Source organism: Quercus lobata, chromosome 10, assembly GCF_001633185.2.
Source record: "Quercus lobata isolate SW786 chromosome 10, ValleyOak3.0 Primary Assembly, whole genome shotgun sequence".
NCBI lineage: Eukaryota > Viridiplantae > Streptophyta > Magnoliopsida > Fagales > Fagaceae > Quercus > Quercus lobata.
Window position 1 is genome coordinate 20,359,034 of NC_044913.1, and position 17,878 is coordinate 20,376,911.

The 17,878-nt window shown below is 31.1% G+C and overlaps 1 protein-coding gene across 3 annotated transcripts; it reads left to right on the top strand.

Annotated features, from left to right (window-relative positions):
- The first annotated feature begins 1,255 nt into the window (after positions 1 to 1,255).
- On the top strand, positions 1,256 to 17,536 carry LOC115963097 (truncated transcription factor CAULIFLOWER A-like). Of its 3 annotated transcripts, XM_031081989.1 has the most exons (9): positions 1,256 to 1,726; positions 11,126 to 11,204; positions 11,444 to 11,508; positions 11,594 to 11,693; positions 11,789 to 11,830; positions 16,584 to 16,625; positions 16,723 to 16,832; positions 16,956 to 17,053; positions 17,269 to 17,331. In XM_031081989.1, exons 1-8 carry the CDS (start codon positions 1,542 to 1,544, stop codon positions 17,038 to 17,040), a joined length of 708 nt encoding a protein of 235 aa, XP_030937849.1. In that variant the 5' UTR covers positions 1,256 to 1,541; the 3' UTR covers positions 17,041 to 17,053; positions 17,269 to 17,331. The 3 variants fall into 3 exon arrangements, with proteins under 3 accessions (XP_030937849.1, XP_030937848.1, XP_030937847.1); XM_031081988.1 differs by lacking the exon at positions 16,956 to 17,053 and having other exon boundaries at positions 1,257 to 1,726; positions 17,269 to 17,448; XM_031081987.1 differs by lacking the exon at positions 16,956 to 17,053 and having other exon boundaries at positions 1,260 to 1,726; positions 17,266 to 17,536.
- The last annotated feature ends 342 nt before the right edge of the window (positions 17,537 to 17,878 follow it).

Below are 17,878 nucleotides of genomic sequence, written 5' to 3' on the forward strand. Positions count from 1 at the left end.
TGAAAGGCTATCCGATTAAGTACTTCTGAGAAGTTGAGATTAGGGTCAGTGTGGGTTTTGACAACGGTGGGTCAGTGGGCTAGGTTTGGATCGACGTGAGGGCTCTGATGGGTTTGAATCGGAGCTCCGATGGCTCCGATAGTGATTCCAACGAGGCATCGATGGTGGGTTTCTTTGGAGGTGTGGTGGCTATTGCTAGCTTCGATTGGTGGGTGTGTGGTGGCTGTTGCTGGCTCCAATTGGTTTGATGGTTTGTGTGTGTGTGGCTCAGTTGATGGTTTGTGTTTGTGTGTGTGTAAGGCTCTGTTGATGGTTTGACGGTTTGTGTTTGTGTGTGTGTGGCTTTGTGTGTGTAGTGATGGGTTTGGATAGGTGGATTGGTGTATCATGGGTCTGTGTGTGTGTGGCTTTGTATGTTGAAATCGGTACTAGAGGTTGAGGGAGAATGAGAGGAAAAGGAATAGAAAAAGAGAAATAGTAAAAAAAATGAATAAAATAGAATTTTTAAATAAAATGGAAAAAAAAAAAAAAGAATTTTGGGATGTTGGGTGTGTTGTAAAATAGTAAAGTATAATTAATAAAATAGTTTTTTGGGATAATAAAATAAGATGTGATAGTATTTTCTGATGCTGATGCTCTAAAAGTTCATAAACTCTTGTAACTTGTAAATGGGTCCCACATCTCAGCAAGCTAGCTAGATCCCTAGTTCCCACACAATTCCACGTTGGAGGGCATAAGAATTTTTTCCCTGGACCATTCAGTCAGAGGAAAAAAAATGATTAAAAAAAAAAAAAAAAACCCTATTTCCAGTAAGTAAAATGATAAAAGAAACAGAAAGCAACACAACCCAACAACATAAACTTTGGTCCCCCAAAAGAATATATACATAGCTTAAAAAAGAGGGAAAAAAAAAAAAAAAAAAAAGGCTCAAATACACAATGGTTAAAGCGCCGTCAGCAATTAAAGTGTAAGATGGAACAAACAAAACACAATCAGAGCAAAAGAATGGTGTAAATATCGTACAAAACTCCCTGGAGGCATGAACATATAACACGTGCCAAAAGCCATATGGACCACCATTGTTGTTGTTGATACATGTGGCTTCGATCCCCATATACATATACATATATATAAATATTTATATAGAGAGACAGAGAGAGAGTTACAAATCAGGTATAACACTGTTGTTTAGTACGTCAAACCAATCAAAAATCGACAACGTTTTTGATGAAACCACCTGGTTTTTCCAATCCCACTTATCATTCTCATCAAACCCATCCTCCACTGGTCCAACTGGTTTTTCGACTTTCTATAAATATACGCATAGGAACACAGACCTTCTTTCATATCTGCACTGTGTTAACTAAATTTCACTCCTAAATATACCCACAGAGAGAGAGAAAGAGAGAGAAAGTTTTTGTTTTTTGTTTTTCTTATTATTTCTCTCTCTCTGTCTCTGTCTCTCTCTCTCTTTTCTCTGTGTTTGTCTCCTCATATTTGTGTTATTGGGTTTTTGTTTGGGGTCAAGAAACTAAAAAATTATGGGGCGAGGAAGAGTTCAGTTGAGGAGGATCGAGAATAAGATCAACAGGCAAGTCACTTTCTCAAAGAGAAGGTCAGGTTTGTTGAAGAAAGCCCATGAGATCTCTGTGCTTTGTGATGCTGAGGTCGCCTTGATTGTGTTCTCTACCAAAGGGAAGCTCTTTGAGTACTCTACGGATTCTTGGTAAGAGAAATATTTATTATTGTTGCTTTCATTTTTTTTGTTCTTCTTTTGTGTTCAATATAGAATATCATATCATACAGTCTTAGCTTTTTTATTTTTTGGTTTTGTTTGGTCTTATTGGTCCAATGTATATAGAAGTCTCTCTTTTAGTCTTCTTTGAGGCCTCCTTTCTTGACAAAAAGACCATCTTTTTTTGTTTTTTTTGGTCCATACTATATGGTCTCTACTCTTGTTATTTTTTGATTGATATACCCTCATTTCTTGCTGCAAATTATATTCTTTTTGATGTGCGGGATGGAATGTTAAAGATTTAGAGAAACTATAATTCCATTGTTGTTTTAGGATTTTTGTTTTCATTCTTGATTTTTGGGTGAAAACAACCCTTTTTGTGTAACAGATACTTTTAGACATATATACATGATACATACGATACATACAGATTCTTTTCCGTCCAATTATCCTAAGTTTTCTACGGAGAGAGAGAGAAAGAATCTATGGCAGATTTTTTAGGTTCAAACGTAGCATTCCACATTATTTCAGGTGTTTCTTGCTGTACATGGGATTGACTTAAAAATTCTTATTCCTTTCTTCTTTGTTCTCTCTAAAGGAGATTAGGGGGTTTGTTTAGTTGTGTTTTAAGAAAATAGATTTAAATTTTTTTTTTCCTTATTTACACAATAAAATGTTACAAACAAACTTTTATTCAATGTTTTATTTTTCTTAAATTGAAGATAGAAAACAGTAAATCTTCTCTAAAAAATAAAGAACCACTCCGTAACTTTGATTTGTCTCCATGACTGGACATAAAGTTGACACCTACATCCGGAGAGTGTACAGTGTACACACATAGGAGCCTGGTTTTGTAACTTGGCACCGATTTCTAGGGAAGTTCAAGAACAAAATGCATTCTTAAAGCTCCTCCCTAGCAAAACATGTAACTAAAAAAAAAAAAAAGAGATTGTAATTCATTGTAACCGGAAGACAAAAGCACGTAGGCACATACAATTAGTAATACTATCATGAGCTTATGAGCCAAAATTACACAATTGAATGGTACATCTAGCTTTCCCGTGACATGAGTACAGTTCTGAAACCCATCTGACAAAGAGTATAATTTTGAAAAGTAATGATAGGGAAGCCACTTTTAGTGTAACTTTGTATACATCTGGCCACATAGCAGATTGTGATTGATAAATGTGTGTTAATGGGTTATGTGGGGACACGTCTTTATCAATTATATGTGATTTGTTGAAATAATATATATGAATAATTTTATAAACCGTCATGTAGTGGATTAATAGGAGGAGATATGGTTTGAAGTTTACTTCTTTCTAAAATAAACTAAGAAGCAAAGGTATGGGTACACTACAATACAAGATATGGTGATTTATGAAAAACTAGGGTATGATGGAGATACGTGTATTGATTAATTATTAAATATGTTTTTTATTTTATTTTATATATTGTTAAGCATTTTGTTGTTCATATATTGTTAAACATATAGGAGTATCAATTTAAGAGTAATAATGCTTAATAAAGTGAATTCGTGGTCATTAAATGATGTTTAGAATACAAACTAATATCCAAAAGAGTAAATAAAAGATAATTAGATAAGTGTTCAACATTGAAATTAGAGATTAAATTCTATAAAGATGTGGGGTAAACCCCAAGTTTTACACTTTCTAATCCCAACATGTCACACCATCTTATCACATATTAAAGAGTAGGCACAACCATACACAATCAATTCTAATATCTATCTGAAAATTCAACTCAAGTGAGAGTTTATTGAAATATTATTAGGTGTAATAAGATGTATAAAGTTTTAAGTAAATAATTGATATGGATATCTCTAATTAGATGGTGTAAAATGAGTTTTACACCCTATCTTTACCAAATTCGGACTCTTGAAGTAAATATATAAAAAATATAAATAAAAATCCTTACAAGTTGTTGGGCTATCTCTTACTATCCGAAAGTTGGGTTACAACAGTATGCGAGCCATATGATGTGAATTGGAAATCCTAAAGATATCCAATTTGATACATATGATCATATTTGGGTGCTTGAACAAAAATAGATTATCCATGCTTACTAGAAAATAAGCCTCTCCCTTGCCTGAGCTACTTTTTAACAGAGTTGAGTTCACGGGATTATTTAAAAAAAAAAAAAAAAAGAGTTCACGGGATTATTCCACCAATATAATGATGATCAGTTCTAGATAGAAAGGGGGAACTTGTGATTTTGGTTAAGGGTTGGTTTGGTTGGCTAGGAGCTGATCTTTGGGAAGGATTAATGTCTTACTTATCACAAAGATCACCTTGTTACCACCCTCCTTTGTAACCAAGTAATGTGTGTGTTCTAAGAAGAAAATGCACTAGTTTTCTTCTGTGTTTTTTTTTTTATTCTTCAGCGCCACCATGTCTCATATCCTAGTGGGCAGTGGATCCCACCATATGCCCAACATCTCTCGTACCAATGTAATAAAAAAGAAATAAAAAGAAATAAAAGGAAAATAGTGATACCTCTTTTGGACCCTTTTGCATATAGGTTGCCCATTACATGTAACACACATATATTTTAGTTTTTGAACTGCAAACATAACTTAAAAATCAAATTATGTGTATAGTGTGTTACCCATACGTGGTTTGGCCAAAATTTAAATTGCCTACCTATAGTTTTAAATTTGACACTTTACTCACCTGAGATTAACTCAATTAGAGTTCTGTTACTCACCTCCGTTAAAAATAGTGCTAAATATGTAATTTTGCTTTACTTTTATGTCTCTCTTCTCCAAAAACACAAAAAATATAAAAATATAAAAGAACATAAGATCAAAAGCCGGTTGGTAAAAATAAAATTTTTATTCATGATCTTAGCATTTCAAACTTGCTTTTACATTCGTTGCTTCAAATACACATATTCAAACAAATACCATAAAAGAAACAAATTGCTTCATCAATTTCTAAAGCAACCAATGAAGCCATAGCATCTAATCCACAAAAATCCTAAAAATGACGAGACGAGGTCAGGCTAAAGAAAAACAAAATGCCAGACCTGAGTAAAAGAGGAATACACATTATACGAAGGGTAGTAGTGTACAGTTACATGGGTTAAAGGGTGCCAACCAAGGCTGTTGACATCCAGCCCAACGAGGCTCCTCTTTTTTAGCAAATTTGCATCTGATGAGCTTCCTCCAAATTCAAGGTCATGAAAGAAAGTTAAAAGCAGCAATTTATTTTTGGTGTTCTTCCTTGACCATCTCGAATGTAACAACTTTCAAGTCCTAAAGGAAGAGGCTCAACCTTAGATCCAAGTACCATCAACACACAACTTACAACCAGATTTGCCAAAACCCAGCAACTTCTTGTTCATAAGAAAGCCAAACCTATCATACACATCTTAATAAGGATTTCTTACCCATCTTAATAAGGATTGCTTACCCATATATAGCTTTTGATACATAGACCATGACGATTCAATAGCTTTTGATTTGCGTGTAGGAAGTTTGTTTGTGGACTGAATTGAAGAATGAGAGTCCATAATTAGTTGAGTTGGATGATGACTTTAGTTTAGGCAAAGGAGGCTTCTTCGTTTTTCTTTATCAACATCTTTTTGATCTTATTTTATCTTGTGTTTTTGTAGGAGAGACATAAAAGTGAAGCAAAATTACATATTTAGTCATATTTTTAACAGAGATGGGTAACGGAATTCTAACTGAGCTAACCTCAAGTGGGTAAAGTGTCATATTTCAAACCATAGGTAGACAACTTAAATTTTGGCCAAATTATAGATGGGTAAGTTGTAATTTGCCCAAATTACCATTTTTGTATTGTAAATTTTAATAGAAATTACAATAGCAGGCACGTGGAATATCTAGCTTCTAAGTCCAATAGTAAGCTAGATAGAATCCCATATTGCTCTTTTTAACGTTTATTCTTTATGAGAAATGTTATGTAAACAACATTTTCATAATACTTTCACAATAAATTTTATGTGTCAAATTGTTATTGACTGTTATGGGTGGGCAAAAAAGTAATTTAAGTTATGAATTTAAATTAGAACCAATAAGAGTAATTGCATCGGTCCATGGAAAATAGAAAAAGTGGTGAATTTTACACATTTTTGCTCAAAAACTACCCACATAAATGGGTCTATAACACTGTACATATCCAAAAATACTACAGTAATCGTGCTATTTACACGGTTACTATAGTTTTGTACTTGATTATTAAATCAATTTTTTTTTTTTTGTCTCCTCTCTACGTTCTCTAGCTTCCTTGACTCTTTTAGTCTCTCTATTCCCTTGCTTTCTTCAATCCAAAAAAAAAAAAAAAAAAAAAAAAAAAAAAAAGAGGGAGGAAGAACAAGAAATCAACTCAAACAAATCTAAAAACTCATCACAAATCCAACACAAAATCAACCTAAAACAAAATCCAACGGAAAACCCATTAAACAACCATATCAACCCAAAACCCATCCCGAATCGCCGCTGCCATGGAAGCTTGGGTGGAGTGTTCGTCGCTGCAAAGAGAGAGAGTGAAGATCGGACCATATCCACCCGAAATGGGTCTATAATGGTTCAAGGATCGGGTTTTGACCACTGTTTGTGGTGGTGCTGTTGATCTTTGTTGCCACCGGTGTTGGCGAAGGCTTTGGAGCTCTCAACCTTGGATGGAGCTCAAGGCGAGCTTTGGCTATGGAAGATTGCGAGGGACAATTTTAGAGATAGAGAGGAGTGGTTCTGTGGGTCCTGTGCATTGTTTACGAAACCCGCAAGTACTTTTTTCAACAAAAACAACTTTAAAACTGGGTCTCACGGCACTATTCATAAATTTAAAAATTATTTTGTTACAGTATTTTCAGTTTTCAGCAATAGAATCCATTATTATGTGCTAGAAAAGAATATGGCATTATTGCACTAAAAAGTATCGTATAATTAGGTGGAGTTTGGATAGCATTTTTGAGCTTACGTTGCGTATTTGCGTTGTTTTTTTGTGGGTTCCATGCACTGTTCACGAAACCTGTAAGCACTTTTTTCAACAAAAAACAACTTTAAAATTGGGTCCTACGGCATTATTCACACATTTAAAAATTATTTTATTACAGTGTTTTCAGTTTTCAGTAATAAGCGATATCCAAACAGACCCTTGAACTTAAAATTGTGAGGCCTACAAACTTTTGTGGCACAATTTTAAAGGTCTGACAAAAGAAAAATTGTTTGGTTTTATATAAATTATTATATAGATAAGAAAATTATTCAAGATTTTGGGAGTGATAATCGCTCTACCCACATGAATAGTAGAATATCCCAACAGAAATTTTTGTCATGAATATGGGTACCATGTATAGAATCCACATGTAAGGTTTAACCAAAACAACAAATTCACATGAGTTGTACTTAGTGGTTGTGCCTAAAATTTGATTTTAGGGAGGCAAAATTTATTATCCACACATAAATGTATGAGGCAACTTGGAAAATAAAAGCCAACCACACTAAGTGATATTTTAATGCATGAAATCTAAAAAATAAATAGCAAATTTGTATTGTGTTTATTTTTTATTTTTTATATAAATTTGTGTAAATAAATAAATGAACTTGTGTTATTTTGGTTAATATATATTCATAAAATATTCAAATTGTAATAAATTTTTAGAACTATATGATGATCCTCTTTGCACGGAAAATTTCAAAGATTAATCTAAAAAATAATATCAAAATAGGCAGTTTGGTATGTAGTTCTTTTCATAATTAATTACTTTACATAAAACTTTTTGAAGAAATATTAATTATTATATAAGAAATTCGAGATCCTATTATCAATTTTGTTACCATTTTGAAAAGAAACAATTTTTTTTTTTTCCTTTTTTTAATTAATACTCATTTCTTTTATCTTTTTCCCTATCCTTATTTTCCATTATAAATCTTGAACCTTAAAAGATATTAATAAAATAGGAAATATTTTTCTTTCTTAGTGAAGTTTGAACTATGAAAAGTATATAATTCATTAGTTATGACATAAAAAAAAAAAAAAAAACTATATAAAAAATAAATGCATAAAGGAAATCCATTAATATTATATATATATATATATATATATAAGATTTTGGGTTTGGCTAAGGGGCAATTCCCACCCCACCCCTTGATTTCACCCTCAATTGTACATATGGTTTGTCTGCCTACTAAAAATCCATTCATATGAATCCTAGGTGGAATTTTGACTTAAAAAAAGAATTTATTCAGGTGTAAAAAGAAGAAACCCGTCATAGATAATAACTACAATATAGTGAGTTACTCTGTTAAAAAAATTATATTAAAATATCATTTAGTATTTACATGAATAATTTTTTATTATTTTGATTAGTCTCATGTACTTGTGAGCACATTTATGTATGTCTTACATAAAAGTTTTTCACCCCTTAAAATCAGATATTGAATCTACCACTAATGAAACCTACAATTGTGTACATAATTATTCCAATAGTTGGTATTTTTTTTCTTTTCCTTTTTTAGAATCAAGAGTTAGTAAATAATTATACTCGTAACATTGTTAGTAAAATCAGTGTATAATATTTTATTTTATTTTATTTTTTCATTTTTATGCCAAACTTTTAAATTTTTTTTAATACCTTACTGGCCAATAACCTCCCCTCCCCAAATTTTTTTTGGAGAGAGTTTTGACATATGGCAATTGCTTCTATGATAGCTCATTATCATCAGACCAAGACACTAATCGGTTTATATTTTACGGCCAACTCCTAAATCTCTTATTTAATTATCAGAAACTTTACCAGTTGAGTTAGCTGTAACCCACACCCCTCCCCCTCCTCCAAAACCTCTTTCATAAAAGTGCTATACATTACTTATCACAATATTTACCATGGTCACCTCCTTCATAATCCAATAATTATTTTATATATATATTTGGTATACGTATTTCTTTTTATGCCGTGTAGACTCCATACTTGTGCAAGACTCATATAGTATAAGAGAAAGATGCATATATTGGATTAATAAAATACTTTCCTCTCATAGTCAAGATTTTCTTTTATCATCATCATGAGTGGCGATTTTTAGTTAGAAAATGCTCCACTTTTGTTTAGGAAAATGATATTTTCCATTTTTATTTTTGATTATTCTGCACCACCATATCCCATGTCTCGTGGAGTGTGTCTGAGATAGTCTAGGGAAATAGCCACAGCCTCACCCTTACCCCAGGAAAATCTATCATGTTTGGGTTATATGTATCCAGCATTTCACATGAAATGCTCCCACAAGGGTGGTGTCTACCTTTATGTGAGAGTGTGAATATATGTAGTCGAAACATGTAATACCACCCCTTTTTTTTCTATTACAATATTTTGTTTATAATGGATGAAAGACAAAGTTTGGCAATAAACTTAGTTATAGCTTAAGGCTATAACTCCACTCAAAATATTTTTATTTAATGTGACTTTTGACAAATCAACCATTGAATTACATTTTCTTCTTATATTTTCCATACTTGCAAAATTTCCAGAAAATAAAAAATTAATAGTTATGTTATCAATCAAATGTTTAAATTTCAAAATTTTGTTATTTAATATATAAAAAATAAGTTTATGGATTGAATAGTAAATAACATCTGATTGGCACAAAATTAGACATATGTGTTAAGAATATAAAGAACATGCAATCTAACAATTAGATTTTCAAAATTTGTAGCCATGTTAATTTTGTAGGTTGTTTATAGCCTTAGAGCATTCTTATTAGCTCGTACAAAAATTTCTGTTTATTTTAGGATAAGATCTTACTTTTTCTAGTTTACACAACCATTTTTCAAAAACACTGACATCAGATTATTTATTATATACTTTATTACATTAAAATATCAATTTTATTAATTTCTTAATTGTTTTTCTTTCTTCACATATAACAACTACTATTTACTTTCTTTCTTCATCCTTAAGATATGTAAAGAAAGAATTAAAAAATAAATGCAAAATGACTAGTGTCGATGTAAATTTACATAAAAACTATAACAACTTTGCAAATTTACATATTTTTAGTTTAATTGATGTGGATGATTTTTGGGTTTGGATGTGTAAAATTAAGCATTTTTTCTATTTTGCATTGATGGATACAAATGCTCTCAGACTACTGCTATGTTTATAGTCAAATTTTGTACTTCCATGAATTTACAAAGTTACAAAAGTTCTTAATAGAAATTACATGCGCGTGGGACATACGTTGCATCTTAGTCCTGTACTTTATATTTCTCTCTTTCAGGCTTTCTTGTATTCTTCTTTGATTATAAATGCTTCGTTCACGTCTCAAATCTCAATCAAATAATCTAGGGCTCATTATATATAATTTTTTTTTTATACAGGATTATTATATATAATTATTATTCTTAATAATGTCTAGAATGAAATATGTACAACATATAATATTTCCATATTTCAATTAACCTAAGGCAGAAAGCATGCAAAAAATTTGGCATAAAAATAAAAATAAAACGTGAATAAAAGTATGTGCAAGTGCATTACCGTTTGAATGAAAAATTCAGGACACAAAGAACAAATTTATAAATTAGATCATTTTCTTGTTATATTTCAATTTAATAGTATATCTATTCTATCTTAGTATCTGTTTGTTTTAGCTTAAACTACTAGTTCCTTTCACCACCATCTTGCGTGCATCTTTTTAAAAAACTACTTTTTAAAAGGTATAGTTGAACTTTTACGCAACATATCTTTTAAACAAAATAAGCCAATAAAAATAAGTTCATATAAAAAAACTCTTTGTATAAAAGCTAATTATGTCAGAATTATAAAAAGTGAGGAAAAAAAAAACTAATTTAGGGTATTATTTAAGTAATTTAATAAAGTAATTATGTATTTGTTCAATTATTTATCCTATTTTCAAGCAAACTAATAAAGAAAATTCATATTATTTAGTTTCTCATTGAATTTAAAATCTAATTATAGATTAAAAAATCTCATCATCTAAATTATTGGGAAATCTATTCTTAACGAATACAAAAGAGTAATCACATTACGAGGATTGTTTGGATTATTAAAAATAGATGAGTAATGCTAGAGATACAAAAATTATTTTATAAAAAAATTTAAAAACTGCCGATGTGGTGAGTAATTATTGGTAAATGAAAAAGTGATGTTAATGGTGAGCCTAGATGAAAACCAGTAAGAAATTGGCCACAATATCAGTTTGTAAAAATGTTGTAAAATAGTTTGTATCTATAACATTATGTGAAATAGATTATCATGTTATGGCATTTTGAGAATAATTATTCATTAAAATTAAATTTGTTATAACTAACAATTCCTTTTTATGTACTTGAAGTTTTGGTTCATCAACTGACTAATAGATTATCATGCTATTTCCTTTGATAACAGTATGGAAAGGATCCTTGAACGATATGAGAGATATTCATATGCAGAGAGGCAGCTTCTTGCAAATGATCTTGAACCAAACGTGTGATTTCCAATCCATTGAATAAATTTCAAATTCAAGAATCTTGTTAGATACCAGCTAACTCTAGCTTCTGACTGATGTGGCTTACCAGTTTTCTTATTTTTCTATTTCAAAACCAAAATGGCAATCAATTTGGCATTGATTACAGATTGCAACTGCCACACCAGTTGGACAGGGAGTATAAAGAGTTAGTACAAAGAATGGTACTTTTGTTGACTGAACCCATTAATTTGTTCTAGGGAAGCTGGAACCTTGAACATGCAAAGCTTAAAGCAAGGATGGAGGTTTTACAAAGAAGTCAAAAGTACAAACTTGAATACAGGCAGTTATGTACTTTGTTATAATGAAAGAAACAGCAGAGAAGTTTACTTACTTCCTCTTCTTTGCAGGCATTTCAGGGGAGAAGATCTTGATTCCTTGAGTCTTAAAGAGCTTCAGAGTTTGGAGCAACAGCTTGATTCTGCTCTCAAACATATAAGGACAAGAAAGGTAAAAATCATCGTAATAGTAAATGTTTTTGAGTTTTTGGTGATGTGGTGTGAGCCAAAGCTTTTATGGTTAATAAAATAATCTTTCACTTGCAGAACCAGGTTATGCACGAATCCATTTCAGATCTTCAGAAAAAGGTAAGCCCCAGCTGCCTCACCCTCATGTTTTATAACTGATGTAGCGGAGAACCACCTAACTAATAAATGTCAAACAATTTTCATTGTTATTCATGAGTATAGTTATCTTTTTTTTTGGATAAACTCATGAGTATAGTTTATCAAACTGATAAATGGCAGACAATTTTCATTGTTATTCACGAGTAATCATATAGATGTGGTCCTTACAATTATTAACTTTGTATGGTCCTCTATTATAAAGCTGAAAAACTTATGACCCTAAAGCCATGCCTTATTGATGATGTCCTTGAATATAGACATTAAATTACTATTTCTTAATAGCTTAAATTTTTGGGAGGATTGATAGGTATTTGGAGAATTAGTAATTTTAATATGAAATTAGAGCAAAAATCATGAGTTCGATCCCTGACTTTGACAAAATTTGACTATAAACTTGGTCGTAACCTAAGACTACAACTCTATTTAATATCTTTTTATTAGATGTGAATTTTGATAAATCTACTATCGGATTACATTTCTTCATATATCCTCCATTCTTTCAAAATTTTTAGAATATTAAATATCAATAGCAATATCATCAATCAAATGTTTAGATTTCAAATTTACGTAGTTTAAAATTATGCATAAAAAATAAGTTTATGAGTCAAACAGTAAATAACATTTGATTGACATGAAATTTGATATGTGTGTCAAGAACATTAAGATCATGCAATTTAACAATTAGATTTTCAAAATATATAGCTATGTTAATTATTTTATTGAGAACTGTAGTTTTAGGTTACAATCAAGTTTGTAACTAAATTTTGTCCCCCTTACTTTACTCTACCTTCCATTTAAAATGTTAAGAATCTCATGTATTAAGCCCCACTGGAATAGGATTTATATCTCAGGAGAAAAAAAAAAGGAATAGATATTGTTGAGTCCCAATCTAGTCCCGTATGAATTAACCAAATTAACTAACAATTTCAATCAATCAAACTCTGAATAAATCCACAATTATAAAATCAATTGCAATATATTTTTCAAGAAATCTCAAATTTATATTCCTTGTGTAAAGAAAAAATCTTCTTTCGTCACACACACACTCGTTGTGCTCATTGCGGTTTCTTCTTCTTTTCACACATACTGCGCACTGTGATATACTCGTCTTTCTTCACTTTGCATCATTGAACAAACCCCCCCCCCCCCCCCACACAAATTCTACTTGATTTGTCCGCTTTTACAAAAAAAAAAAAAAAAAAAAAAAAAAAAAAAAAAAAAAAAACCCAAACCTTTTTGTATCTCTCATTGTGCTACCTACCAAGCAAAAATTCATTTTCTTCTCTTGGTTTCATATCCAATTCTATTATTTTTCTCTTCACCCCATAGGGGAGGATCCTTGGGCTAAAGTCATTAAATTCTTTATAGCACAATCTATTTATAATACTTCAATTTCTATTCCTTGGTGGACAAGGACTACAATACTTATATGAAAAGGAATAGGTTTTTCTTTCGCTCAAAAGAATTTTTTTTTCCATGTCAAAAGATATCCAAAAATAACTAAACTAATTTTTTCTTCTTCAATTAGAAAATCCAATTAACTTTCTAAGCCACATTTGGAATTTGAGGCAATTTCGCAACAACTATTACACACCTTCTAAAGAGTAGTGCTATTGCTCAATTTAAGGAACTGAAAATCCTAATGAATAACTATTACATATAACAAAGATATTGAGTTGTGATTCTAAAAAATACAATATAATAGAGGTATAACTTGTTTGGAGGTAGGTTATTAAGCCAAACCAAGTCACGCTTTGGTACCAGTCTATTTATCCCTCTTACTTTCTCATTCACTTAAATGATTTTAACATGGTAACAAGATGAAGCTCCTGTATGGTTCCCCCAAAGGCCACCAGCTAGCTCATGTACTTCACCACAAAGTTGTCCTTTGCTGATGTCTTGCTATGCCATTCTTCGGTCACTATTTTCTTGTCATGTACTTCACCACATTCTTTTGTCTCCATATGTCGTTTGTTGTTGCCAACTATCTCGCATTTTCTATATTCCATATCAGGCCTGATCCTCCATTCTGAGGTGTCTTCAAGCTTTTACTCTTTTTTATTTTATTTTATTTTATTTTTTATTTTAAAATACTAAGTATTTTAACACACATAAAGAGGAGGGAGAAGATCTTAAAGAAAGGTGTATATCCAAAAAGGAAATAATAAAATACAATAAGTTAATACTATAAATACTTAAAAACCATGGTTGTATACTACTATCGATTATAGTAGTCTTGCAATTCAACATGCAATTATAATTTATATATTACTTTATATTTCCTGTATATATCACATACTCCATTCGTTGTAATTTTCAACTGTGGTCATAGGCCTTCAAGTTGAAAGTTGAAACATGCTAATTTTTATTTCTGCTCTCTATTTCTTGCTCTTTTTCTCAATTCATGCAATTTTTGGTAGTGTTTGGGCAAGTTTATTAATTTCTAGGAAATTCATTTTTGGACAAAGTTTGGTTACAAACTTAGGCTACAACTTTATTTTTAAAAAAAAAAAATTAACATTGCTACATATTTTGAAAATGACAAAATTTAGCTACAAAATTGGTTATAGCTTAAGGTTACAATCTTACTCAATATCTTTTTATTAAAGGTAAATTTTGACAAATCTACCATTGGATTATATTTTCTTCTTATATCCTTTATGCTTGCAAAATTTCTAGAAAATTAAAGATCAATAGTTATGTTATTAATAGGTTATTTAAGTCACAAGTTTTTATAGTTTAAAATTATGCATAAAATATAATCTTATAGATCATATAGTAACTAATATCCAATTAACACAATTTTACATGTGTATTAAAAGCGTAGAGAATTTGCAATCTAACGGTTAGAATTTTGAAAATATGCAATCTAACGGTTGTAGCTAAAATTTATCATTTTGAAAATTTAATTATTGGATTACATGTTCTTTATACTCTTAACATACATGTCAATTTTGTGTCAATCGGATGTTATTTACTATATGATCCATAAACTTATTTTTTTATGTGTAATTTTAAACTACAAAAACATACAATCTAAACATTTGATTGATGACATAGCTATTTATCAAGAAAATGTAATTTAATGATGGATTTGTCAAATTTTACATTTAATAAAAAGATATTTAGTGAAGTTATAGCCTTAAACTACAGCCAAGTTTGTAACCAAATTTTGTCCTTCATTTTTTTTTTTTTTTTGTCATTTCTAATTTTCTAGATCCAAAATGATACTTTTTGAAAATTGAGGATTCTTATTTTTATTTCTTCTTACTTCTCCTTCTCTATTAAAAAAATGTATTTCTCTTATTTTATTATTATTATTTTCTTTTCTTTTTCCCTCTTTCTTAATTTTCTCCTATAGCTTCAATGTGTGTGTGTGTGTTTTTCGATGATGTTGTTTCATGGCTTTTTCAAGGGTTTCGTGGTCACGATGAAGTAAACAATGCTAGCTCTGACTCCCAACAAAATAAACAAAATATTTAATCGATATATTATCAATTTTTGTTAGCAAAATTGACGGCTGTGGTTCACAGCGAAATCAACTACAATTTTTCTACCAATTGATTTTCCGTCGTTGTTTTCTGCCGATGTTGGGTTTTCTACATCAATCTAAGTTATAAAATGGGTTTTTATAATAACTTTGTTATGAAGTATAGGCACTTCACTTAGAATGCCGTATTTGTGTTATATCAATGTCGTACCCATGTCATACCGGCTGTTTCCTGTATCTATGTCCGTATCTATGCTTCCTAGTAATCCCCCCCCCCCCTTCCTTTAACTTGCTACCTTAATTAAGTTTTTGTAAATTTTTATGATCAAATTAGTTAATTTTGTTTACCAATGATCATATTTTTGTAAATTCATTAATCTACCCGAGTAGACCAAAGAGAACGGGCTCATTTAATCCTATTCAAATTTAGTTGTACTAATATAACAAGAAAGTTTTTCAAATGATATGAACCCTTAAAATGAGCCAGAACCTCCATTTGCAAAGGGTTCACACTCTGTCCCGCTTGGTGGACACATTCATTATAAGCCAAGGTCCTAGTCTCCGAGTCATCCTATGCATTTTTTATGAATTCTACATCTATGGCCATATTGCTCACAGAAACGTTGAATATCTGATTTGTTCAATTTTATAAATATAATTATTGTAAACTTTTCTATTTTCTGTTGCTTTTGTAAATTCATCATATATGCTGGCTCTTCCTCCCTTTTTTTGGGGTAGTTGATGCATTTGGGTCTTGTATTGAGATTATTTTATTCATCACTTGTTTTTTGTGGTGGGATCCCATTGGAAATGAGAATATTTTTTGTTCTCATTGTGAATGAGTTTCTTTTTCTTTTCTTTTTAGGGTAATTGTTTTTAAATAGAGACTGTAATTATATTGGACTTATGTTTGGAATAAAGTTATATTTTATTTTTGTATTATGCTTATTATTTTAAAAAAAATTAATTGCATAACATTTTTATAATAAATCATTATTTAAAATAAAAGATATTTTCTATAATGACATAACCAAATACGGTTTATGTTGAATATAATTACTTTTCAATAAAAGTTTTAGAATAATACCAAACGCAATGTCTTAAAAGAACGTATTAGGTCATAATGTATTTTTACATTAATATATAGGCTTGCTAAACGCAACTTTAACGAGTGACCTTGAAATTCAAGTTATTTGATGGGTTGCCTAACGTATTACATGACAGGATAAGGCATTACAGGAGCAAAACAACTCGCTTGCAAAAAAGGTAAACTTTTTATGGTAACAAATGTGAATTCTTCTTAGCACCAATGGCTTCAAATTTTAAAAAATATGTTACATGATACATTTTGAGCAATCATTAGGTTAAGGAGAAGGAGAAAGAAATAGCCCAACAGGAACAATGGGAGCAGCAGAATCATACCTTGGAATCATCCTCCGTCCTTCCCCAACCGTTGCAGCCTTGGAACATTGGGTTTCTCTCTCTCTCTCTCTCTCTCTCACATTTGCAATGTGCATATATGCATGCATTGTCTTATGTGTGCACGTGTGCATCTAACATGTGTATATGGGTTCGGTATCTGACCCTCTTACATAGGGATGAGTCTCACGCTTGTAGTCTACTCCAATGTGAGGGAGCATTTTATATGCCCATTGTACCTGACAACATTTCATGTATATGAGTTTGCTACTAATGTGAGTGGTTGGTTGTCTTTGTGCATATTCTTGTCATACATGCTATGCCTAATCAGATAAAATTTGGAAGCCTAAAGCATCATAAGAAAAATGATCAAGAGCATCGCTTATTAAATACTTTGTAGCATCAAAGCATTGAACCAGAACTTTGATTCTTATTCAAGATTTATTACATATGAAAACTAAAGAAGGTGAAACTATATGCAATGCAGCAGGTCTTACCAAGCAAGCGGCAATGGAAGAGAGGAAGAAACAACTCCATCTCAAAATCAAGCCAATACACTCCTACCCCCTTGGATGCTTCGTCATTTTAATCAATAGAATGACATATATATATATATATACCCTCAAGGCTCGAGCTCCTATCTATGCAATTTTTTATGTCTCTTTGTGTGCTTAGATATGGATGTGATCCTGAATCTTTAACATTGTAAACTGTGTTGTATTGAATATTGATGCTTGATAGAACAGTCTCAAAATGTTTGTTACTATGCATGGCTTTGTGTACATAGATATAGATGGAGACTTGCGAAGTAACTTGGTAATAACCGTTATTAACCCCCTCTCCCCCACCCTCCCAAGAGAGAGAGAGAGAGACCCCTTTACATTATGTATTGATAAGTGCTGTGTTTGAACTTTGAAATGTTTAATTGTCCCCTTGGCATGGAGTTGCTGATCTGCATCTCCCTCCTTCAAATTTATTTTTCCTTGCTAGCCCATGGAGTTGGGTTTTGCTTTCACTGTACATCTGAACTAAAATGCTCAAAACTAGTGTAGGGATCTTAAAGAGATTCTTGAGGAAAATGATGGTAAATATCTTGAATT

Excerpts from the sequence above, each read along its gene's own strand:
- LOC115963097 (XM_031081987.1), top strand. The coding sequence starts at position 1,542 with ATGGGGCGAGGAAGAGTTCAGTTGAGGAGGATCGAGAATAAGATCAAC. Across the intron at positions 11,831-16,583 it reads TTTCAGATCTTCAGAAAAAG|GATAAGGCATTACAGGAGCA; the intron begins GTAAGCCCCAGC and ends ATTACATGACAG. Across the intron at positions 16,833-17,265 it reads TTGCAGCCTTGGAACATTGG|CAGGTCTTACCAAGCAAGCG; the intron begins GTTTCTCTCTCT and ends TATGCAATGCAG.